Raw genomic sequence first — 26,054 nt, 5'->3', positions numbered from 1 at the left:
ACACATATTCACTTCTTGTCTTGCTATTAAGCTAAAAAAATATGTAGGAGCCCAACTGTTATTTTTCATGTGTTAAACTTTGAAAAATTCATTTAACTTCCAGCTTCAGAGAAATCTTAACATTCATAGAAGGCAAGTAATCAGAAATGGTTGCATTTCTTCTTTATTTTTCAACTTTAACTGAACTGCTGAAGATTAATCCCTGTGCCAGACATCCAAAAGCATGTACAATTTAAAAATAATCAAACACTTTATCACCATAATGAATTGTACAAATACAAGTGAGGAACCGGTTAGACTGCAATTTTAAAGATTTAGATGTATAGGTACAAGCTAGCAGCAACATATCATGGCAACAAGAAGCATCATAGAGAGAGATGGTAATGGAAAAATAAGTCTTCACCATGTGAAGTAGGCTTGTTTTGTTCTCGGGTGGAGTTCTGTACCTCACGAAAGAGATACATTATTTGGAAAGAGGTCATTGACCAACATAAAGATTATAGTTTCCACAATCTGATTAAAAAAGATTTTCTTCATATAAGGAAAGTTTTGAAAGATTTCAAAGGTATCAAATGCTACTGAAAAGAGGAAGAAAAGAAGCCTCTGAATTTGTGCTGCTTAGGAAAAGAATTAAACAGTTTCCCTTGCATCATGGAAGATTTAATTGCAATGAAGTTATACAATGTTCTCAAGAAAATCAAGTAGTCCTCGATAAAACAAAATATCACAGACCAAAGAACCATTTGCAAGATGCTTTTAAACATCCTTCATCCCACATATTTTGCTGGAAGCAACACTATTTCCCATTATTTTCACTTAAAAACTGGTTGCAATCAAATGATGTATGAAGCTGAATGATGTATGACCATTTCATTAGTCTCATTTTCCTTAGTATCTATAGTACACTTTCTAAAGATTTGAAGAATTCTGTTTTTGATTTGATAGCTTACCATATTCTATTTACCCCTTGCTTCAGCAAATCGTGATAAAACCAACAAACATAAACTGAGTTTTAGCTATCTTGGAGGTAAGATTTTATTATCTATTATATATATGGATTTGGGGAAAAAATGTTCAGTGGCAACTAGAAGAAAACATTAAGACATGGATATAGAATATGTAATTTAGAAAACCCAGGAGTCATGTTATTTGTTTTAGGGAAGTTTTTTGTCATTTTCCAAATCTAAGCAAGGTCCATCAACTGTTGTAACATTTGAATTGTATAGTTCATTGCTGTTTCATCTTAAGCTCTAAGAAAGCACAGAGTGGTATTTAATAAAGTACATTCTTTTTATTCACTTTTGTTAAATACGTGTTTACAATTAAAAAAATTTAAAACAATATATGAAAATTTAAAACAATTTTAAACAATGCATGTAAAAAGGAAACAGTGCAATTTTTTGTTAGAAATACAATAGTATGCCACACTATGTTGCAAGCTAAATGTTTATTTCAAAATTGTAGGCTGCATACAAGCAGTGTTTAATTTTTATAGGACTATGTAAAATTTCTCTTTCTAGATCTGTTCGTTACATTCGAGCTGGAGCTCTTTTACTAGTTAATGAGTAAACAGGGAAAAAGAATGAAACAGAAATTACTACAAATATTACAGGCACTTAAGACATCCTGAAGAACAGGTAACTGTAACATGAGCATCATGGAAGAATCTGCATACCTGGCCCATTTTTTGCCCATTGAAAGAAGCCACACTGTTTTTCCTTCTCAAGAGGGCACACAAAAAAGTTCTTTCCATTATTGGGACCAATCTTCAACACAGTCTTCATAACACATCGCTTGCCATGGTTACAAAATGGAAAATCCAAGTCAGCCCACTGCCAAAGAAACAGGTTTCAGGCACATGTGATGGCTATGAATTTCTTATTTTAAAATGGACAATAGAAAAAGATCTACAGGGGATGCCATGGAAGAAGTTCTTCCTAGTACTTAGATTAGCTTTATCTTTTTTGTGAACACTTTTAGATTTTTCTTTAGCATCAACTGCAACTGCATGAACTTTGACTGGTATAAATTGAAATTATGTTAGCACAAGTTTTGGTTTTTTTTTCAACTTTAGGCATTACTGTCTTGAGTTTATCTATTAACCACCTGACAGTCATGACTGTCAGGCCACTTTTCAGGTCAAACTCTTTTGAGACACCTACATCCATAGCAAGGAGCAGAGGCCACCAATTGCAGCTAGGAAGGTCATGTTAGGTATTAGTGCAGCAGTGAGAAGGTTTTCCCAGGCTGATTACAGAATTATGATCCTGACAGGCTGTCAGGATTTTGGCTAGCCAGAAACATGGCTGACAATTAGATCAAATTTGTTATAGTCATTTCAGAAAGAAGCTGATCTGAAGAACTTGTACAGGTCCCCTCAAACCATTTCTCTCATGCATCTGTTTCACATCACTCAGAAGTAAATAAAGAGCATTTGCACAAGCAGGTCCCATCTCAACACTAAGAGAAGTAAATAAAACTGTTAAGTTCAATAGCTATTATTATACTCTTAGTTTCAATTCAGTGTGCAAGAGTATTTACATCAAACTTTAAATGGAATATATCTGCTGTCCATGATTGACAGGTCACTGGGCCAAGGAGGTTGCAGGAACAAGCACTGATTATAAAAACAGGTCCTGAAGTGTTATACATACTTGAAAGTAGTCACACCGAGTTTCCCTGGAGAGGGGGCAGCAGTAAAACTGCCTTCCCTTGTTTTCTCCATCCTTTCTCACAACTCTGAGGCTGCAGAGACGGCTGTGTTTACTGCAGCGAGGATGCCCCACGCTCAACATACGAGCATCATCTCTCACGTTAGTTTGAGGTGCGCTGGAATGACAGGTTACAAAATGACTTCTGTGTAATTTAAAAGGGATTACCAGCCAAAGAACTCTCTCCTACCATTACAATAGCTCACCCAGTGTACTTTTGCACACAGTGACAGACAGAGGACTTGCTTCTCTAATGAACCCTATTGCACCTTTAAAGATGAATGAATGATTGTGAGTTCTGAATAGACACGACTGTGGGCTTTCCTTGAGGTATTATATCAGTTTTCTCCACCATGTCTTAAATTATTCTGAAGTACTCAAATTCATTTATGAAACAAAATATTACTAGAAATATTACTACTGATGTTATACTGCCCACCTAAAATTCTGACACATTCTAAAAGAGTATTCCGCTCTCAGTGGGAAAAAGACCAATGCCACTAATTACTCCAGTCTGAAGGCATTTGTATGCTTCACAGAAAAGACTCCCAGCCTCTTTACTGAAAAGTTACAGTAATGCTCCTAATCACATTTGGACAAGAAATAATCCAGATGATGTGATGAAATAGAATTCTTTGAATGGGATAAAGTCTCTTCCTCATGATTAAGAATTTCTGACTATCTGCAATACACAAGGTTTCATTTAAAAATAGTGACATGAAAAAGATTAATGTTCTGAAATGTGTCTTTCCAATATATTTATAGAACAGAAAAGCAGTAATGGAACCTCAATGAAAAAAGAAAATATTAATTCAATCTGGTCAAGTTATCAGCTTAGGAATTTTATGCTGTCTTCTATGTGTGGAAGACTGCAGTCCTGCAGACACCAGCAGTTTTATTCCAACACCTCATTAAAACACAAGGAGATAAAAATAACCAACAGATTTTTGTTAGTTTTGGTTGTTTAAGAAAATACTATAAAAATAACATTTCAGTTGATTACTTGCTACAACAACCTGTTGTCATGATTGATACTATCTCATTTCTTGTTTACAGTCCTCTGTATTCTCAATTATCCTGCCTACAGCCTCAGTTCCTCAGTCTGTACTGAGAGTGTGAGGAAGAATTGTATTCATTCTGTCTAGCCTGGCTAGTCAGCGAGATCATTTCAAAATCGGTGCTTCAGCAATGTAAGAAGTAATTCCTGTATCTCAGAACAGACACATGACGAAGAATTTTGTAACATATCATCAATATTTCACATTCAGCCTGCATAATTTACCATTGTAAGTGACATCTACCTTGCACTCCCATTACTGCTGTTACTATCTGCCCAACTTTTCTGTGACAACCCTCATAGATTCTCACATTTCTCTTAACTAGGCAATGGATGTGTCTGAACAGGGCTGTGTAAATAAAAGTCTGGATAGGGCATTGAAGTGCCAATATATAGAATGAGGAGGGAAATTAAGAGTAAAAGCAGTGATGGGAAGCTCATCAAGATAACTGTACAGAGCTTTGTCTCCTGGAAGAATGCTGAAACCTGGTAGTTGACAAATAATTTCAATTAGAATACATTCATCCAGATAGCTTCCTTTTGTAATCTTTCACACTGATTTTAAGATCTCTCTAAACAGATAGCAACTACAGTGCTAAGATCAGACAACTCCTTAGGCAGAAATGTGCTTGACCTATTAAAACTAGACTGGCCTACTCAATAGGAATAGCTGAACTATGAACAGCTGTTTAGCTTACAGCAGTACTGGCTAGATGCCAAAATCAGGACAGCCTAGGTAATTTCAGTGCTTTTGAAATCTGAATTAAATTATAGTTAGCCTAGAACAAGTTACCTCTGGCAGAAATCCAAAGACAACACTGTCTGAGCCAAACAGCACAGTATTCAATTAATCTTTAAGGATAAAGTTGGTTTATAGGATTATAAAGACTTGCTTTCATTTTAGAATACATACCTGATTGCTCTATTATATGGGTGAACCAAAGGTACATGATCAGTTTTCTGTTTCTTCTGTATGTGTTTGAAAGAGACAGGCTGCTGACAGGAGGACAAAGCCAGGGAAGTTACATGTGTTGAGCACTCCTTGTCTGTGCTTCCCCCTGACTGGCAGGCATTGCTTTTTGGAAAAACACACTGAGCTTGTCCACCAGATACCTGGATATCATTTCTCAAAACAGTTTTGTTACCAAGATCTGTTAAGACAAGAGTTGTAGTTCCAAATGCAGTTTTCCTATTGATCTTTATTTCTGTGCTTGGTTTTCTGAAATCATTACAAGGGTACTTCATTAAGTTTGTGTTAAAGGCTGCAGAATCTTCAAAACTCTCCATCTTTGGAACTAAGGAAAAAAGTTATTAGTTATAATCCATCTGCACAGAATGCTACATTATATTTCTGATATGTATTCATAAGTTGTCATTGGAGAATGAAAGAGTAAATTTACAGTACCATTTCAAAACCTGTTACGAATTAGATAAGAGTACAAAATCTCTTACAATAAAAAAACCCATTCACTCTTAAGAGTCATGTAAAACATGTGTTTCAAGATAGCATTACTATTGCTTGAGTAGGATCAATTAACAGTACTACGTAGATCAATTAACAGTACTACGTAAATGAAAGCTATTGGACAATTAACCATAAAAAATTTATTTTGGCCCAAACACAAGGATTAAAGTATTTAAATTTTTCAAAATAACCTTTTATAATCCCAGTAATGGGAGATAACGGAGTATTAGTACCTTCAAGCAGCGATGCATTATCCATTTTTGAAGTATTACCTTCCTATTGACGCAAAAATGAATATTCAGATTTTGGGGTTTCTAGTGTTTTCAGAGTACCCATTCTTTCCAAACTTTGTATTCATCCAAACTTAGTTACTGTAAGAGGCTTTTCAGAAGAAAGCAGTTCAGACATTTGCTTTGTGGTATAAACAACAGTTTCTTCACACAATCAGAGGCCCTCCTAGTGGGCAATAATAATTTCAAAAGAATGGGAATAGATTATTAATGCCAATTTAATACATAAGGAGTCTGTAGGTAATCCCTTTCCTGAGAAAAGGGTGAAAACCTAATGGCATCCTATGTGCAATCTTTTTAGGTAGCTGAGAAGCCACAAGGTTCCAGGAGAGAATCCTTCCTTTTCTATTATATCCATTTGTATTCCATACAAAGAAAAGGGAATTAAGCAGAACACGGGTAGATGAGACATACACAAGGGCACACCCTCTCCAAAGGCATTCTCACTCTGAAACAAAATAGGAATCTCTACATTTGACTTGGAACATTACTTGTTTCCACGAGCCTTCCATTTTTCCACTACTGCACAGTGAAACATATCCGTTTCATTCAGACTTTTTAAGAAAGAATAGTAGCAGCTTGGCCTTGTGCTTAGCAAAGGAGCTTGGAAATTGAAACGTAATGGTAAATAATTATCTGTCTACAGACTGAATTATTTGGACTGTAGGGCCAGCAGCTAATTTTACAAAGTATTCCGTCCTCAAAAATTCAAACTTTTCTGCTGACAGTTGGTAATTTTAGAAACAACATAAAAAACAAAACACTGAACCAAGTGAGAGGTGAAAGACTCTTAAGGATTAAAAAGAGGTAAGCAAACCCATATTTGAAAAAAAAAACTCAAATACCACTATGCAAAAATAAATTCTTATTTTTAAAAAAAATATTTCCCAGCAGTATTCCATCAAGCCCAAAACAGCTTCAAATTCCACACCTGATTTCATTATTGCATGTAAATAAACAAGTAAAACTCAGAAGTACAGGAGAAGGAACAAGATATTGTTTCAAAGCTTAAAGCCTTTGTACACATACAGTCAGCTGGCCTTTATAATACATTATGATACATTATAAAGGCTAGTGGTCAGTATTAATTCCAGGATAAATGTTAGTTGGTAAATCTTGTTCTATGAATAGATTACAATTTTCAGGTTTCTGGTGCTGATTTGGCAGGAGAATTGTGCAAGATTAGCCCGTGCTGCCAACAACTGTCATGAAAGGCACAAAGACATAATTTTATTGATTCCTGACCTGAGAAAATGAACTATAGCTAGTGCCAAATAAGGGTTTTCCACACATCACTCCAGTCATAAAATGATTAGGCAATGAAGCAATATTTCATGTAGATAGCAGCATTAAAAGCTCCAACAGTACACAAACAACAAATTGAGGTAAGAAGTTCAGAATCATTTTTACTCTGAACTTGAAGGGAAAAAAGTAGCCCCAGAGAAACCTGGCATCCTTTTAGTAAAGGGTACTAAAATATACTGCTTTTGTTCACATGGAAGAACGACAGGTACTTTTCTGATCTTTCATGATTTCTAATTCAGACTTACACTGCAAACTTTGAAGGATTTTAAGGAGAGTTGAAAAAATGGAGATTTTTCTCACTCCTTGCCCCAGTAAAAACAAAGGTTCACAGAATACACTGATCTATAGAATCCCACCTGCACACCAGGTTGGAAAATGACACTTACAGGGTTTAAGACAAGACAGTTTCCATATTGTGTGTGTAAGATTTCCTCAAAATCTGACTTCAGGTTAACTAGTTACATATATGTGATTCACAACGAGACACATAAAAACTACACCAAAATCATAGACCTCCCTTCTTTCCCAATACAGATGCCAGACAACCCTTCAGTACCTTCAGGTCTTGAAGTCAAACAGGCATCACAAATTTCAGCAGAAGGCTTGTTTATTAGGGTGCAGCACATACACGTCCACTCCTCTTCAGATTTCCGAGCTACATGTTCATTAGAACATGACCCCCTGCCATATGCCCAGCCAATTAGGCTGTTTCTAGCTGGCAGTTTGCTGTGAAACAAAAGAATGATGTTAGTGTTTTGTGACGTTCCCTCTACAAATTGCCCTACACCACTCTGTACAGGGAGGCATGGGCTAGAGAACAAGCAGTATGCAGTGTTAAGCCTCCTATCAGAGCTTGGACAGCATGTCACTGTTCAAGTTTGATTTTTCTTTTCTTTACCTCAAGGGCAAATCTTTCCAGATGCTGCAGAAGTAATACAAATAAAAATATTTAAACAAGAAATTGACAGAAATTTCATTATTAATTGAGGTACTCTCCAGGACAATGCCCCAGTCTCTCAGATTCCCTACCATTTCCAAGTACTGCAGCAAAAAGCTTGGTGAGAAAGGGAGACTTTTTCAGGGCTTTCCCCCCATCTCTTATACACAAAACTTGTTAACAAATGCATTACTGGATGAAGAACAGTTTAGAAGATGAACTGCAGAAATCACACAGTCTAGCAAATAATTTTTTTTTGTTCTCATTTAAATGCCACACATAAGTCCAGTTTGTTATCATAATAGCCAAAAGCACAGAAAGCTTTAAAAGTTAGAAAGTCCCTTGTGTCACCATTTGCTGGAAAGCCTTTTAAAAATGTAGGAACCTGCTCAGAATTAAGGAACCTAGCTATGACTTGTGAGACAAAGCTACTCCCTCCAGACACCACTAAAGATTTAATTGTATTTATTTTCCTGTAAATTATAACTTCCTATGTTGATAGACTGATTTAGAATCAGAGTTACTCCTTTATAGCTTTCTGTTACAAGGGGCTGCTCTTGTCATAAAATCCGAACACTGACAGCATATTAAATGTAACTTGAATTCACCTGTTCAGTAAGTTATGTATGTATGTTTTTAAGTGCTATGATATTATCCAACTTATGGTTGATAAGTTGCCAAGTGTTTTTTTATATAGTTTTTGTGGAACTCTGGACTTTTTTGAGACTTTTATTAATCCTAAGAATTTAAGCACTTCAATCAATAATGCAAATGCTGTAGTTGGGCACTGTTGTGACACTCCTTTAACCCATCACTCTTCCATAATGATCACTTACCACTCTAGTAAGAGGCTAGAGTTCTAAGATAATGGTAGAGATATCCACTACTTACTACATCTTCCACAACAGGAAAACTAAGGAGGATAATGAGAACTGCTCACATACCAAAGAGTCTGTGCTGTTAAGAGGCAGAACAGATATTACAGCAGCATTTACCAAAATACTGTGGCTAGCAAACAAAACAGCTGAACTGTAAATGTTAAAATGGGTATTTTCACATTATTAGATCATTTGTTCTACTCAGTTATCAAAAATGCACTACTAGACTGAATATACTCAGTGTGTCATGTTTGGGAATTTAATTCTATGTTGTTCCCTGAGTCATCTGTCCTGTCATTATACCCCCCCTCACCCTTTCCCAGTTTATGAATATGTGGGGAAATGTCTATTTTTGAAACCCAAGGTACATTTGAATTTGATGATTTGATGGGCTAAGTTTATAATGGGTATTTTCTATTTTTTTTTCAGTTGAGCAAAATCATAAGCTACTTGACTTGACCCAAGAACCACTGGGTTAAATTCTACAGTTTATGACCTGTAGCAAGTCAGTCTAATCACATGAGCCACTTCCAGTCTTTAAATGTGAAAAGGCTGGAATGGCAAATAAATTACTCCAGCTATACATAATTTTACATGGTAACAGTTACTGTAAAATTGAAAGGAGAGCAGTAGAAAACAAAGAACTGACCATTAGGATAAGGACAAGACAAGAAAATATCTTTATTTTATAGCTACGATTACCATGTTTTTCACTTAAATACAGCACTCTAATTGTTTATTTAAAAGTACAACAAAATGGTAAATCACTCCTTGTTCTAGAAAACAGATTTTTTTCCTGACATTGTTTTCTACTTATCTGATGCAGCAGAAGAACACTGTCTTCCTACACTTCTGCGAAATATTTCTCATTATTACTTTCTGAAAATACAGCAGATTTGGGTTATCAGCTTGTGAAATATTTATCTTCCATGCTGGAATTTTCGATATTTGATCTGTACTCAAAGGCAATTTTTTAAGCTCTAAGCAAAATCCCTTCAGCCATCTGAGTCTTGAAAGAAGCTTGGAGGTAGGAGAGGGATTTGTGTGTTCTGTAAATCTTATCTAAAACATATATATGTATATATATATACACACACACGCTAATGAGGCAAAGTCGCAAAGTGAAACTGCATCTTATATTAGACTGACAGAGAGTATAAAGGCAGAATTCTGAAGCCTCAGATGAAAATTTTCAAGAATAACAGATGCCTAAGTCTGAATAAGGTACTTTTGGAACTTTTACCTTTTGACCCTTTATGATATCAAATACACTTTCTGCTTTCCTGAAATAAAAGGAGGAATGCTGCTGCTAGCACAATTTATGTGGAAGTGAAAGTGTCTCTGCAGCATACCTATAGCAAGAGTTTTTAAAATCTAGTAAGGAGGAAGGAAAAGTACTAAGCCCCTAAAATATTTGCTGCACTCAAAATTTGCTGAAGTTTTAGTTATCCTTAGTATAATTCTATATCCAGAAGAAAATTGCACAGCTACCTAGACATGCCAGGATTGATGGGGCTATCCTGCAAAAAAAAAAAGACACAAATTCCTATTTAATGATATCCAACTGAGTTGTATAGAAACATCGATGCCCTTTATATTGATAACACCAAGAACAAAGGGCAACTTTTCCAGTGATTTAGTTTCAGTGAATAAATCTGAGTACACTGAATTGTTTTGTAATTCCTACATTTGATTACAGTAATAGCTACTTCAGAATAGATGACACTTCTGAAAAGAATAGTAGCAAAGAATCAAAGCTTCTAACCATTTTTAAATACCAATAGCCAAAACTTTTCTTTTCATGCAACATGTTCTGGTTTTGTCTGGCATAGTTAATTTAGTTATAAAATGCGCAGAGATCCATTCTATTTCAAAGGGGGTGTCCTCTTACTGTAACAGCACTCTGAGGTGCTTCAAAATGTCACCATGCTACCATCGTACCTAAGATTGACAAGCTGCGGATCTGCCTTTTGGCATCGAGAGCAGAAGTAAGTCATCCTGTTGTGGTCTCCCAGGCGACACACGGTGATGCTGCCACTGCACTCCCTGCAGGCTGGGCGCTTGTACACTTTGTAGTGCGGGTATAGCGCAGACCCCGCCTTGCGGCACTACAACAGAACGTGTTTAAAATCCAAGTTAGAGACTCAGAATCTATTTTACAAGAGTCTGAAAATAAAAAACCCTACATACACTGTCAAGTCAATGACTAGATGAAGATATTTAAGAGACACTAATAAAGGCTATCCCTGTATTTCACATTATTTTATGTAAAGAACTGACATATCAGGTATAACAGTGTCCGTAATTCTCTACAATAATGACATAAAAGACAGGGGAAAAAAGCATACTAGCAAGGTGCAAGCAAATACATTCTAGGAACTCTCTGAGTTGAGCTGGACCAGCTAGCTCTGATTCAGCACCAGTTGTCTTTGACCTGACACCTGCAGGAGTCTTCTTGAAGAGCTAATGAGCTCCAATCAATGCAGCATAGAAAACAAAATAAACACAAACCACGAAACAGACACCACCTTCTCTCATGCCCAAAAGAGCCAAAAACACAGCACAGCTCAGACATGATGCTACCATTTGGGTTAATAAGCCTTCCCAACACCTAAAGAACTGTGCAGTGCAGAAATATTCCCAAAATTCTGAAAATGTTGGGTAGTGTCCAGTAAAGTTGCTCAGCTCCATCTTGGCCCTAGCCATGCCAGGCAACCTGGCTCATGAAAAGCCTCTTGGCACCATGGTAAGCTCCCCAGATTCTGGCAGAAAGCCATATTAAATTAAGTATAGTACAAGCCCAAGGGCAGTGACCTGAAAAGCCTCCAGACAGCTGGCAGGCACATTTCATGAGACAATTCCCAAAACACCCATGAAGTCAGCATAGACACACTACAGCTGAAAAAATCCAAACAAGAAGTGCCCAGTAGAGATGCAGCCAACTCTGCTGAGCCACCCAAGTTTCTGCCCTACAATTGCAAATCCTTGGACTCAGTTCCAATGACACCACAGCTGGCCAAGTAACACCAGCACAGCTCTGGCAGAGTTCACTAGCTCTAGCTCCATAATGTATGAAAACCCTTGGAGTTCTCCCAAAACACAGGTGTCTTTGAGCACAGTATATTTGCTTCTACTGTGCTCTTATTCATCAGTTTTGCTGAAAGAAAATTCTTGTGCCAGTGCAAACTAGTAATTCAATCAGAAGGAATTACTAATATATATTTGCATGAATATTCACAGCTGCCTCCTCAAAGTTTCCAATCAGTTTCTTATGAGTAGCATTTTTTACCATTCAGTTATGCAGAAACCAAACAAAAGCAACAGCTTTTTACACAAACAAGATTCTTCATCTTTGCATCTGTAATGATGCAGTATGATGACTGCAAACAATCTATAACAGTCTATAAAAATTCAAGCACTATCTATCCCTCATTAACATATTTTCATTATGTCTCTTTAAGATGGAAGGAGAGGCTAGCCCTCTTAAAAGTACTTGACTGGTGAATACTTGCTAAGGGTGGACTACAGAAGTTCTAAAATTGGCTAAACAGAAAACATAACTTGTTTATTATCAGTCCAAAAGCCTTTAAATTTCTGAGTGTTAGAGTTCTTGTAGAACTAAGTGTCTCTTTACTGGCAGACTTCACTACAAAGTTCAGAGAAATGAAAACATTTCCCTACTGACAAACTAAAGTACTCTTTAGTGAGTCGAGGGAAAATACACATTTTAAGCAAACTATTAAATAAAGTTTTGATTTTTTGATTTTATGATTTTAGGAATGTTAGGTGCCCTCACCCTCACCTACCAAAAAAGCTCTTTTTAGCACTGCTAGCTCTTTGCCTTTCATGAACATCAAAAGAAAAAGACAAAAATGTCACTACATCTGTTCATTTTTTTGTATGCAGCTTAAAGAAACAAAACATAGAAGAATTAGGTCAAATTCTCTCTTTTTCTATTGTGGAAAGTTAGAGCACCAAGAATTAGGGAGTTTATACAGGAAGAAATTAAGTCCTACTGAAGTTATAGCAGAAGGGAGAAATTGCAATTTATTTCACTTTATCAACCAAAACCATTATTTTGGTTAGGAAAAAAAAGTCATTAGAAGTTGCAAACTACTCAAATAAATTTAATTACTATTTCAAGTTTTATATAGGAAGCCACATCAACTACCTTCATACTTCCCTGGGACAATCTCTAGTTCCCAGTGTGAAGAGTAATCTTTATGTTGCCTTACACGTAACTTTGTACTTAGCCTACATCAATTCTGACATGTTCAGACTGGCATAACAGCACATGCACAGGAAGACTGAACTGGCCCTCAGGCAGCATCTGTGAAAGTCTTTTGGGCCAAGCTGTGCATATTTTGACAATCTTGACTCTCCCTACCTTTGCATCATCTGACAATTCACAATTAATAAAGAGCACAGAAACCAACATTCCTATTCATGGAAACACTTGCTTTGTTGCATCTTTATGCATTTTCACCAGATGATCACGCACAGCTAACGTGCCACAGTAACATTTTATAAGTTTTCCAGAAATATGTGCCAATACCTTATAAAAAAGCAAGGTAAAATCACGTGTCATTTTCACCAAGTGACGTATATGCTCATCTGCCAGCTGGCAAACCTGTAAGAAAGACAAGAAGGAGTTTTAGACTATTACAATACTAAGGGACCAAAAAAAGACCTATGAGGCAGGCGCACTTTGAACACTGATATGGAGTTGCTTTTCTCCATGTTGTGATAATTCCCTGACTCCATATTATATGTATCATCTCAGTAAAACAGTACATGTTTACATTCCGTACTACAAAAACTCACTGCTTGCATACCAAACAACATGCTTTGCCTCAACCATGCAAAACATGTGCTAGAAAATTCAGATGTTTTTCTCTGTATTGATCAAAGAATTCATGATCACATGAACAACAGAGTTAGCTAGTCTCACATCCCTCCCAATTTCCTCATGGATCATAATATGACCTATCATCTGAGGCTCTTTCCTCTAAAACATATTCAGGAAGAATACAGGAGTCAAAGGCATCACAATTAGAGAGAGGTATCAACCAAATTTATTTTTCTTAAGAACCCAAAATTTTAAATCACTTTTTTCTTTCTCTGCCATAAAAAAGTCCAGATTGATCCTATGAACAAATTTCAAAATACTATGTTTAAAAAACTTTTCAGTTACTAATCTACAGTTTCCATTTACATCCTATGTAATCTCTGTTTTGCAAATATGATCTTCTCAACCAATGTTTGAAAACACATGCTTGAGGATCTTAAAACAGAAAAAGTATTATAAACAATGGTAGAAAAAACAACTGATGCCAGCTAGCAGGACAAGAAGGGGAAGAAGCAGCTGCAAAAACTATCAACTCTACCACATAAACTATTTTGGGTAGTAAATGAACAAAAAAACCTGACCACTTTTCACTTTTCCTTATTTATGGACTGTCAGTTTAATGGCAGCATAACAGGATGCCAGACTTAAAATATGAAAGTTTATAAGCTCCAAGGAGTGCCATGACAAAAACCTCCTGTTATAATGAAAAAACATTAATTTAGTGTCCAAGAAAAATGTAAGAAATTACAGATGAAAAACAAAGGTAAGAAGATAGCAAAATATTAAATAAATATGTATTTAAATTCTTAAAAACCATCTTGACATTCACCCACCTTAAGAGCTGGATGAAGACCACTATCAAACAGTGCTTCATTCTTTATGATATTTCCCACTCCAGGTAATACTGCTTGATCCAGTAACACATCACACAACATACGGGTGTTCTGCTGCTTAATCTCACGTTCTGCTCTTGAGAAGCTAAACTTTGGAGAACAAACATCCAAACTTTCCATCATCCTCACTTTCTGCTCACACTCAGCTGCATTTCTGGAAGAGAAAAATGCACTGATTAATTTTTATTTGAAATATATTCTAATATTGCAGTGTGGTTTTAAAAACAACACAACAAATTAGAACATTATATGCAGATAACAGAAACCATGAAAAAACCAGTGACAAGAAATGTCACAGAAATTCCATTAAATACCTCTTCCAAAAACAGGTCAGTGATACATGCATGGAACATAAATCCAGCCAAATGTATAAGAAATCATCTCATTTTTTTCTAGTAGCTTGAAAAATATTTGCCAGCTCCTTGCTTTAAAACTACTTCCAAGATGGAAAAGCCATGTGTTTGGACCCTCAAACATAACTAACTGTATGGTTACATGGTCCATTAGTTACAACATGACATTTATGTGTGTGTGTGCATACATATATATATATATATGTAAAATATATTTATATATCATATTTCAAAGAATCGCAGAATATTCTGAGTTGGAAGGATCCCACAAGAAACATGAAGTCCAGCTCTTGAGTGAATGGCCCAAATGGGGATCAAACCCACAACTCTGGCATTATTAGCACCATGCTCTAACCAACAAGTGAATTGCAATTATGTAGTAGACGTATGTAGCAGTAGATTATTAACAGTAGTTACAAAATTGAGAAAAATATATATTCATATTTTAAGATATGTATTATTAGGATAAGCATATTCATTTGAAAATAATACAAGGAGTCTTGATTTTGTGTTTTGTAATTTTACGTATACTTATATATGTTGCATTAATTTACATGCCCATTTCCACTCAAGAGCCTTGATCACTAAAATTAAGCCTGCTGGTGTCTTTTTCAGCAGTGTGAAGTGCAGTGCTAATGGGCATAAACACCTGCTTAATGTAAAATTAGAACATTTATTAAAATTTGCTTCCATAAAGAAAAAAAATAAAAACCCAACCTTGGGAGCATAAAAACTTGAAACCAGTAATCATGACAGGTTGTTTGTTACTCTTGCTGAGAAATGAGACTTGAATAGAAATTAACAGAGCAATGGGTTTAAGCATACAGATCTAAGAATAGAATTAAATCCAACTTTCATTCCCAGTCTTGACACTACCTAATGACACTATGGCATAGAACTACTTTAACTGAATGTAAGCTCTGATGCCAAAGTAACAAAACTCAAATTACCATACCAACAAATATGATATGTTTAGAAAGTTTTGTCTTGATAGAATCCAAGCACTTAACAATTTGTAAAGGATTTTTCATTTAGCTTAAAAGAACGTTATAAAAAGAAATAAACTGTTTCATTGGTTTCTGCTTTACCTATACTCTACTGTCACATCCCAAAAACAAACAGTATCCTCCATAAGCTGTATCTCCAAAATTGGTTGTGCTCCATTTCTGTCTTTGCTTCCATCTGGATTAATGCGCATGGAACCATTCATACCAAAGTGAATCCTTGGAAAGAAATAGAATTTTTATAGGTATTTTAACTTCACTATTGTTTCCAAGCACTACATCAGTCTATTTTTAGAGCTCTGAACCTTACCTTACCAAGTCAGTATGCATGTACATTAATGCTAGTCATTACCAGTAACACAGCAACAAACCTAGCTTACAGAATGCTCAATTCCCAAAGAAGAAAGGATGCTCTCCAAGTAAAAATCCTCCCAAAACACAGCTATTTCTGTGTAGACTTCATAATTCATTATACAGAAGTCAAACCTGATCATTAAGAAGCACCATTTCTGGTGCACTTAGAATTTTTTTTCATTTCACATGCTTATCTTCCAACACAGCTTCTTAAACTTTCAGGAAGGCTGAAAGAAATGAGGTCACTTGACCAGAAAATCTTCTGTTAAATCAGGCAGAAGTCACCTGGTATGAAAAGAAAGAATTTAGTCCCCATATTCCCACCACGGTTATCACATTGCAGCTAAATCCAGTAACACCATAAACAACGTAATTAGTATTTGCCATATGTTGTTTTCTGCTTTTCTTTGCCTACAACCACGGCAAAACCTGCAAGTCAATTAAAAATTAATAAAAGAAATAAACTGAAAAATGCACAGATGGCAAAGTAGAAGAACAGACCCTTTCAAGCATTCATTTTACAGATTAGAAATGCTTTAAGAGGTCTTAAGTTTTATAAAATATTCTACGAGGAGCCATGCTTGAGCAAAGAACAAGTCTAACTATTATCACATACATTTTATTTATTACAATTTCATCTGGTACAATCAAGTCCTAAAAACCCTAAGATAATGGGTGATATAACACTGCATATCAGAAAAAGTAGATTATTTTGTAGTTACAAGAAGATTTAACAGACTAAACTACACAAATGATCCAAGAAATGCAATATCAGGTCTCTATTTCCAGTAAGCCCAGCTTTCTTACATTTCAGGAACAGGCATTTTAAATATTTACAGACGGGGTAAGACAACATGTCATTAAGCCTATTCTTAAAGTTAACTCTTGAAAACATGAAGAAATTAATGCTATGATTTGCTTAAAAAGCAAAACTTGGTTTTTGTGTCTTTCCAAAACTCTTCTTACAAGTCAGATCAGGTGATATAGTTGTTTCAATCACTTTTATCTTAAAAAATAATTTTCAATTCTCAAGTGCCATGAGTAGCAATGCAAAGGCTTAACGAGCCAAACTTATTTTTAAACCTAGACAAATTTATTTTTAAACCAAACTCTTGCATTTTGCTAACAAACGGTGATGCATTAAATGCTACCAGAAAATTATTTTTCATTCCATTTTATAGCTGATGGTTTCATTCACCAAGCTCCAGTGTACTGTTTGAAATAAACTTTAAGAATCACAACTATTAGCTATTCTTATAGTTGTGATTCTATTCTGAGAGTGCCTTCTCAGTTCATGACTAGAAAAACAAACTGAATCATCACTACACGTTTACATTCAAAAGCATTAAGAAATTTATAAAATTTAATTCTGAAGTGTTTCATTATATTTGATCCTGAAATAGGGCAAAATATAAATATTCTTTTTAATTACAAATAGAAAAGGCATGCTAATTAAACCTAGGAAAACGTCATTCAATGAGAACTAGGAGTAAAGAGTTGATGATTTCCAGTTTTAAACTAAAAAGGTGAGACTTTAGAATTATTCTGTGCAACACAATACTGCAGGGATCTGAATGCACTCCATGTTTTACAACTGTTTTGTCTCCAGAAAATGCAACTTCCTGTTTGAAACAAAGCATGTCAATAAATAACTGTCTTTTTCAGATATCTTTACATGGACTCTTGGAGTAAAGCAGTAAATTATCTAAACATGTGACTATATCCAGTACACCTATACTGCAGAGGTTGATGAGAAATTTGTCTCCAACACTTTCAAATCCCTGTAAGTGCCATTAGCAAGATCAAGATGACCCCAAATACATTCAGTCTGAATGCATAGGAAGCTTTTTTCTCACTTACCTCAAAGCTTTCTCATCAAAATACATAAAAAGTTCCTTTCCCAATGTCTCCACACCCCTGTAAACGTGTCCAACAAGGAAATCATGACCAGAGATTCTCTCTTTACTTGCAGCAGTCTGAAAAATGAGTACACACACAAAGATTAAAGACAATTTATACTGCTTAGATTCTAGCACCAGTACGCATTCAGTAAGCAGCTGTACAAAATAATTTTCAAGCCTGGACAACATTAACTATTTTCTCCTTAAGCATTCTACCAAAAACAATGGGACTATTAACCCAGGAAGCAGTCACTATTGCTAATGCTACCATAACTTACCTCAATTTTTTTCCTAACTGAACCAATACATCTTTTTTATCAGGGAATTTTATGCCTTTTACTTAAAGTCATGAATTTATAATAAGAGTTTCAGACTGGTGTAAAATAAACACGTACAGTTTGAATACTAAAAACATGTCAGTGTCAATTCTGCCATTTGCAGATCTATATCCTTCTTCAAATGTTAATAATAGCCCTTCAGTATTTTGCATAGTGCATTGTGTATTACAGAAAAGCCTCCACTGAGCCCACAGAGATAGCTCTCTCTTCCTACTAGTCTGAAGTCTAATCTCAGAAGCAGGTGAGCAGCAGGTAGGACACGACTAGAGGACAAGACAAATGTGAAATTGAAGCAGCCATATTTTCTTGCTTAGCAGATGAAAATACATTGAAATTATAAGGGATGTCTACAGATTTTCTGGTCCAAACAAGGTCAAAGCAGAATACACTTAGGACAGGGAGCTCAGGGCCTTGTCCAGTCAATTCAGGGATGGACACTCCAGCCTCTTTGGGCCCTTGTTCCACGGCTTGACTACTGTGATGGAAATTTTTTCCTAATACCTAATGAGAACTACTGTTGTCACCTGCATCTGCTGCTTCTCACCCACTGTGCATGCCCAGCAGGAGCTAGCTCTGTCTCCTCCATATCCTGCTTACAGGTACCTGAGGAGAGCAATAAAACCCCAGTTCTGTCAGCTTCTCCTTGAGCACCATGTTCTTTATTCACCTTAATAATCATACCAGAGGACTCACTCTAGTATGTTATTATCTTGTTATTACTGGGGAGTTGCAAACTCAGGTGCAGCCTTGCAATTGCTGCTCGGAGGTAAGCATCACTCTCCTCAACCTGCAGAGGCCAGCATGGGGCTGTCCTTCTTCTTGGAACATGGAAGTGACATGGACTCAGCTTCTACATGACTCTAAGTAATGCAGAGCCATTTCCCATCAGAGCAGCAGCCAGGACTGTGCTGTTCCACGACACTCTTCTGTTCCAAGTGCAGGATTCTGCAAATTTTCCAAAGGCTGAACTTGACTTTCTACCAGCTCATTTTTCTCAGTCTGTGAAGATCCCCCTGACTAGCACCCCAAGGTCCCTTCAGACCCTGCTGAAACCTGTGAGCAGTAGATTCACTATCCTTATATCCCTGACTGCAAGGCAGATACACATATCAGTGCTTCAATTGCAGCACTCAATTTCAATGCAAATACGTATGAAAGCGACTCTGGCAAATCAGCCAGGCTTCTGCTAGTTAGTGACATTTCAGAACTACTGTTTATGCAATCTCCCACTGTATTATTACCTCAAAATGATATACATTTAGAGAGTTTTACGGTTAATATTCTGTCAAGTAGGAAAATAAAAACATTTCTTGCATAACACTTACTTTGTCTGTTATCAAAATATGAAGAAAACAAAATTTTGCTCCCACGTAAACAGTTCATGCTTTCCAATAAAAGTACTGGAGTCTGTTGCTGTGCAACAAAGTTTATTTTAACTATAAGCCACTCAGAGTTGTCAAAAATAAACCAGAATAAGAAATGACTGAGATGGAAAACTAACTTGTGTTTTCAAATATTTGAAGTTAAATTCATACCTCTTTGGTATCAGGCAAAACTTTACAGTCATCATAGCACAAACTCTCCTAAACAGTGTAATCTTCAGCAGTGGCCAAGGCTTTGGCCATGGTTAGCAGCCTCTGTGAAATCTAGAAAAGTACAAGACCCTTAGGTTGGTCATTTTCCAATGAACAGAGGCTGCCCTGAGGTGACTTTTACTGCACAAAATGATGATAATGAAATCTATTTGAGGGAGTGAGATTTCTTTTTGAAACCTTAGGAGCGTAACTCCTTACTTCAAAAATCTGTCCTGAAAGATATTAACCTATAAAGACTAGTCTCAAGACATATCTTAGACAGATGTATTTTCAACCACATTCTTTCCTACATTGTTTCACTGCCGTACTATCTTACTACTGTGCTTTAATCACAAAGCCCTACAATGCTTTATACGCACTAAAAGTGGGTAAAAATTCCCCAACTTTCTGCCAGGCAGAATCCAATATACTTACTTGTGACAAAAGCAACACACAGTATTTTAAAGATGATCAAAAAAGATGCCTTAGCTAGCTCTGTAATCAAAACCAGAGGACAGTACCTACACACTCATCAGCCAAGTGATTTCTCCATCTGCTATAAGGTCTCACAAATCCCAGCAGCTTTATGCTACAGAACTATGTTATGCTGTCAATGAAAGGATACAAACCAAATGTCACACTCTTTATTTAAATACTTGGTCTAAATAAAATAGCTTAAAAAACAACTATAGAAGTAAAAGTCTCCTTTTTGCAGGTCAACATGTACCTTTTTCATGTTACACATAGATTAGAATCATAGCAGGGTTTGGTTTAGAAGGGACCTTAAAGAGCATCTAGGACATGCCTAGATTGAGGAGATTATGAATAGGGAAGATCAGTAATAGTTTTCTTGTATTTAACGTTTCCTCAAGCAGCATGGAATTTTGAACTTTATCCTAAGTGAACACAAGCGATGCTAAAAGCCTTTCCTCATTACTCCTCAAATCTCCTGTTTCTTTCTACAGCTTCAGCATCGCCTTTACACACATCTGACCTGTCGAGACCTGTTATGCTGCTGACAGGAACATTTCACAACTTCATGGAAGAATAAAGGCAGTATTGGCGGACGACACCCGCCACCACCCACGGGCGATGGCAGCCGCGGCACGGGGTCACCAACCACCCCGCTCGGGGCTCCGGCCGCCAGCCCCCGGCACGCCGGCGGCTCCTGCCCGCTCGCCTGCTCTCACCCACGCCAGGCGGCATTCACCACCGCCGACATCCACGAGCAAAACCCCTGGGCCCCGCTGCCCGAGGCAGCTGCCCTGCCCCGCCCTGCCCTGCCCTGTCCGGGCGGCCGGGCCGGCAGCGCCGCTCCCCCGCCCTGTCCCTGTCCGTGTCCCCGTGTCCCTGCCCGTGTCCCTGCCCGTGTCCCTGTGCCCTCACCGCGCCGCCGCCCCGCGCGGCCCGCACGCGCTGTCCCCGGCGCAGGCGCGCCCGCAGGCGCTCGGCGCAGAGCGCGCAGCCCGGGCCCTCCACCATGGCCGCCGCTGCTGCCTTCGAACGTCCCGCTCGCCTGAGGGCGGAGCGGCCGCGCCAGGCGCCGCCCCGCTGCTTCCTGTTTGCTTCCATCTGTACGGCACGTCCTGCTGCTCGTACATTGATCCCTGGGTCCTGGTGTCTCCCTGCTGTTGTTTAGGACGCGCGCAAGTGGAAATTCCTCCAAGACTTAATCCACAATCAGAAATTAATTTCGGCTTTTAAAAAGTCGTTATTTAATAGGTTTCTGCAGTCAGTCCAGGTTTACAGAAGTAAAATGCTCCTTTACCCGCCACATATGAAGTACGAACGGGCATAATAAACTCTGCGAGCTCCTCCAAGAAAATTGGGGGAATTTCCATTGCGATGTAGAACATTGGACACCATTTCCCAATGCCGAGCCCGACAGGCAATACTCGCTCTGCTTAAACACACTCAATGTTATTTCTTATATACACAGCATGTATCACTCTTCTGTCTGGGTTCAATCATATGTGTTTTTCTCAAAAGAACTTCTTTTTTTTTTCATGGAGGGAAGTGGATAAATAAGGCTAAATTATATTTGTTGGAACATAATTCACATTTTCAGCTGAAGTTAGGGTGCGCTACCCTTGTTGCAAAAGCCTTTTTTTTCTTTTTCTCAGTGGCATTTTTGCTGTGATCTTTTAAAATCAGTATAAGGCGGCAATTTTCAGTCAGCGAATTAAGCTTACGAGTCAGAAGTTGGCGATGTTAAAAAATGGCATGCAAAAGTGATTTTTCTGCTGCTCTATAGTTCTGCCTTACTATTCTTCAAGCAATTAGAAATTGATACTTAACTCAGGTTTCTATATTAATATTTAAAGTACCTTAAAAGCACAGACAATATTTCCTGTCACTTGGCAGTCAAATATAATGTTTTTCATAATAAGGGATTTCATTTCATAGCTGGATATTTTTCTTTTGATGGTTTCTGCAGTGTGCTACAGCAGATTGGATTTTCAATTCCACATCTAATTCTGCAGATGAATCACAGGTTCCAATAGGAACCATTAATTAGGTTCTCTAGCCATTTGTCACTTATGTATGAATTTTAACCAGAGATTCTGCATTAACTCACCTTTTGCATGCACTTTTATTTTGTATTTATAAATGTTGACTTGCAGATATGCACAATCTGTTGTTGGTGAGATTCGTATTAAAGTGTTTGGTGATGACAAATATTTGGGAATTTCTTTGCTATAATAAAAACATTTAATAATATATTTGAAACAAAGGGAAGAGAGGTAATAGCACTGTAATATACCAGTCTGTCTGTTCTGTATTCTGTAAGAAATGACCAGTGCTGAACTTTAAATCAGGGTAGTTTATAGGTAAAAGTACCTAAATGATAACACCTGAATGAAGAACAGTTGTTGGGCAGTACTATTGCTGATATAATTTCTTAGTGATCTAATAGTGTAGCCAAGTGAGAAATATACAGCTGTTTGTGTTTTACAGCATTCCAAATAGAATAGTCTTAGCTGCTTTTGTGAAGGTATTTCCTTGAGTCAGGAAATCTCAGTTGCTGCCATTCTGTTTCAACAATGAAGTTACCAGGCTACAAGGCAAGTTTTAAATATAAAAAAAATAAAAACTTCATTAAATTTATTCCAGAGTGCTGTATTAGAATTTAATATTTCTTGGCAGGTAATTCCATCAATAGTTGTTCACACCTGATTTTGATTTTGAAAAATACAATGTTCACAGGAATCTCTCCCACAGGTAATTAAATGTGCAAATTGCAAACAAACAAACAAGCAAATAAATCTCACTCAAGTATAAGTTTAGCATTTGACTGTTTTTTTTACTTCCTGACTGCCTTTGCATCAACAAAATCAGTCTGTTCTACTGTACAATAATTGATACAGCTAGTAACACAAATTATCTGCAGTGAAAGATAAAATTTGTTTTTGAAACAAAAATTGAGTAAATCTACATATGCTCATAAATTTGACCTGTGTTCTTAGAGCTCTGTGCACAGCTGCCTCTGTTATTTTTCCCAGTGGGGTTTGCAGGCATCGTTTCTTGGTTTATTTGGGCATTTGCATGTTTACCATAAGATAATAGCATACAACAGAACACTGTGCTCAGCATTGGACTCTCACATTTTGGTATATTAATGAAGTTGTGATCTCATTAGAAAAAAAAAATAAACAGAGAGAAGTGCTTTTCTTTCTAAGACTTCAGGTTTCCCAGAAATATAAAAAATATACATTTTTTTTAAATTGAGGTTTCCAGAATTTATATAGAAGCCCTAATTCTCTCCCTTTTTGTCCCAGTTCATGTAACAGGACATTTGGCATAAAATTGATGTGGCTAATTGGTGCAAGTAGAGCAACTGCTAAAACTATTTAGTTTATGCATATTTTCTCCCTTGAATTAATATCTTAATCTTAGGACATTGGTGCTCAGTTTCAATAACTAAGTTAAATTTGCAATTAACAGAGCTTTGAAAGTGGTATTGGCAAGTAATATCATATGGAAAATATAGATCACTTTAAATAAAGACCAACTTAAATATCATTTTAGATCAAATAGTAAAATTACATTTTTCTGAAGGTAAAACAGGGGTACAGAAATATTCAGAGTACAAGCACACTCTGTTCGCATCCAGCAGTACGAAGAACATCAGCACTGAGATCCTTGCTAAAGCATAAGGGTTTTTTTTTTATTGGCTTGTTGAAGTATATACTGAACTACAAAGATATTCCCTTTATGGTGACAAAATCTTGGATAAGAATTAATAATCAGTGGTGACTGATCCGTTTCATGGTTGCTTAGAGAGTTAATGTGAACAGTTAAGCACACTCAAAATTGCTCATCGTGTAATCCCAATGAAATCCTTCTAAACCTTGTAAAAACATTCCCAAATCCTTCAAAATTAAGTCTCTTAATGCAATTAATCCAAATAGTTGCACTGTCCAGGGAATGTGTTCTGGTTATAAATTCCTGGTCTGCCAGTGATTTTTGAGGGTCATGCATAGTTGATACAGAACATAGTCAAATTATTTTTGTCAGTTATCTGAAAATAATGCCATGAGTGTTTGGATTCTTTTATTAGTAGAGAGGTCTTACTTTCCTGTACGAAAAAACCCCTGTACTATTGTAGCTTTGTTTTTACAGCTGCAGTTATTGTAAAAATAGGGATCAAGGAGGTTCTTTGGGAACTGCAGTGAAGTATCAATGTAAAATTATTAACCAAATTGTGAATAACAGCTTTAGTATGAGAGTTTCTTGCATTTATTTTATTTTTGCAGCCATACAAATCCTACAGCATACATACCACTCTCACTGAACATGAGAGTATGTGTTCAAAATGGAGTAATTAATGCATTAATGGTTTGGAAGTAAAAGGATAGTTGAGACTTAGTAGTTCTGTCCTAATTTCTACCCATTGAAAATGGGTCACAGATAAGCATATTCTTAGGGTTCCAACTCATATACTAAAGAAGAAAGAAAGATGCTTTTAGAAGTGTATATTGTGCTTGAAACTTCCAGAGAGGACATGCTTTTGAATTAGACAGATTGAGGATGAAAAAAAAACCTGCTTCATTATGTGTGCAATTATATTCTTTAAAATAACTGTTTTTCAATATCATCACAATATTACCAGAATTTCCCTGGGTAGTAATTAGGAGTATGACAGGTTCACCTGTCAATGACTGGTTGGCTGTAAACAAGGGACTACTCTTTTGGAAATGATAGCTTTTTATCTCTATAGCCATCCTTGATTTCCCTAGAGATAAAAAATGCAGCACCTTTGAAAATCTGGGCTAGTTTGACATGCTAGTTTTCAGCAAAGTAATTTTGCCATTTTCAGTCAGGAATTAGATATGGGTTGCTTTCAAGCACCAAAGATCATAATTCTTTCCAAAGAGATCTTCATTCTGTATTAACTTCTTGGACTTTGCTTGGCAGGGGGGCGGGGAGCAGAAATAATCTCTCTTAAAATTAAATTTTTCTGCTGCTCAGACCAAAGGGTTAAATCCACTAGAGGGAGTTAGGATTAAAAAGAGACAGGCAAGCTATTCACACTCCCTAAAATGCAGTAATAATCAAGGTCCATCAACTATACTATATATCTAAGGTAATGGAAACTGTGAACTCTCTAAGTGATCAGTGGCAATAGGTAGGCACCTCAGACAGTGATTTAGAGCAGGGGCTTCATTAGGTCTCTCTCTCCATTAGCCACACAGGGAACAATAGCAGTTCCTTCTATTGGATACCCTGCTGTGAACCTTCAAGAGTCACCTATTTCCCTTATTTCCAGTGTAAGGGGAGAGTTATGTCAGAGAATATGACTCACTTGTATGCTGAGCCAGGAAGTGCCAGTGGAGTTTCCTGGATGCCTCTGCAGTCTGGATTCATAGCAGTGAACCAGCTCCTCTGGTTAGAAATCCAAGCAAAGCAATTTTTTTTTTTTTTTTTCAAAAAAAGAGAATGTGGCAGCTTCTTTAAACTGCTGGAGCAATCCAATCAGTGGTGCCTCCTTCCCCTGGGAAGTGGAGAAAATTGACCCCAGACCTTTCCTGAGAAAGTATGCAGTAGACTAGAAAAGACACTGTTTTGAGCTGTTCCTCATATCAGAATGCTTTTTCTTTGCATAACATGCTTTGTTTTTCACTAGAGCTATGACTATCACCAA

The 26,054-nt window shown here is 36.9% G+C and overlaps 1 protein-coding gene across 7 annotated transcripts; it reads right to left on the bottom strand.

Annotated features, from left to right (window-relative positions):
• Positions 1–1,271: 1,271 nt before the first annotated feature.
• NEIL3 (nei like DNA glycosylase 3) lies at positions 1,272–25,910 on the bottom strand. 7 transcript variants are annotated; one of them, XM_064417754.1, is made up of 12 exons: positions 20,904–20,959; positions 20,431–20,516; positions 19,871–19,981; positions 17,957–18,072; positions 15,827–15,961; positions 14,326–14,539; positions 13,199–13,273; positions 10,585–10,751; positions 7,385–7,554; positions 4,682–5,063; positions 2,655–2,829; positions 1,272–1,832 (listed from the first exon to the last, which is right to left on the bottom strand). In XM_064417754.1, exons 4-12 carry the CDS (start codon positions 17,980–17,982, stop codon positions 1,656–1,658), a joined length of 1,521 nt encoding a protein of 506 aa, XP_064273824.1. In that variant the 5' UTR covers positions 17,983–18,072; positions 19,871–19,981; positions 20,431–20,516; positions 20,904–20,959; the 3' UTR covers positions 1,272–1,655. The 7 variants fall into 7 exon arrangements, with proteins under 7 accessions (XP_064273824.1, XP_064273825.1, XP_064273823.1 ...); XM_064417755.1 differs by lacking the exons at positions 20,431–20,516; positions 20,904–20,959 and adding an exon at positions 21,100–21,135; XM_064417753.1 differs by lacking the exon at positions 20,431–20,516 and having other exon boundaries at positions 20,904–21,029.
• Between the last annotated feature and the right edge of the window lie 144 nt (positions 25,911–26,054).

This window comes from Passer domesticus, chromosome 4, assembly GCF_036417665.1.
Source record: "Passer domesticus isolate bPasDom1 chromosome 4, bPasDom1.hap1, whole genome shotgun sequence".
Lineage (NCBI taxonomy): Eukaryota > Metazoa > Chordata > Aves > Passeriformes > Passeridae > Passer > Passer domesticus.
This window is presented reverse-complemented; position numbering and strand designations above follow the sequence as displayed.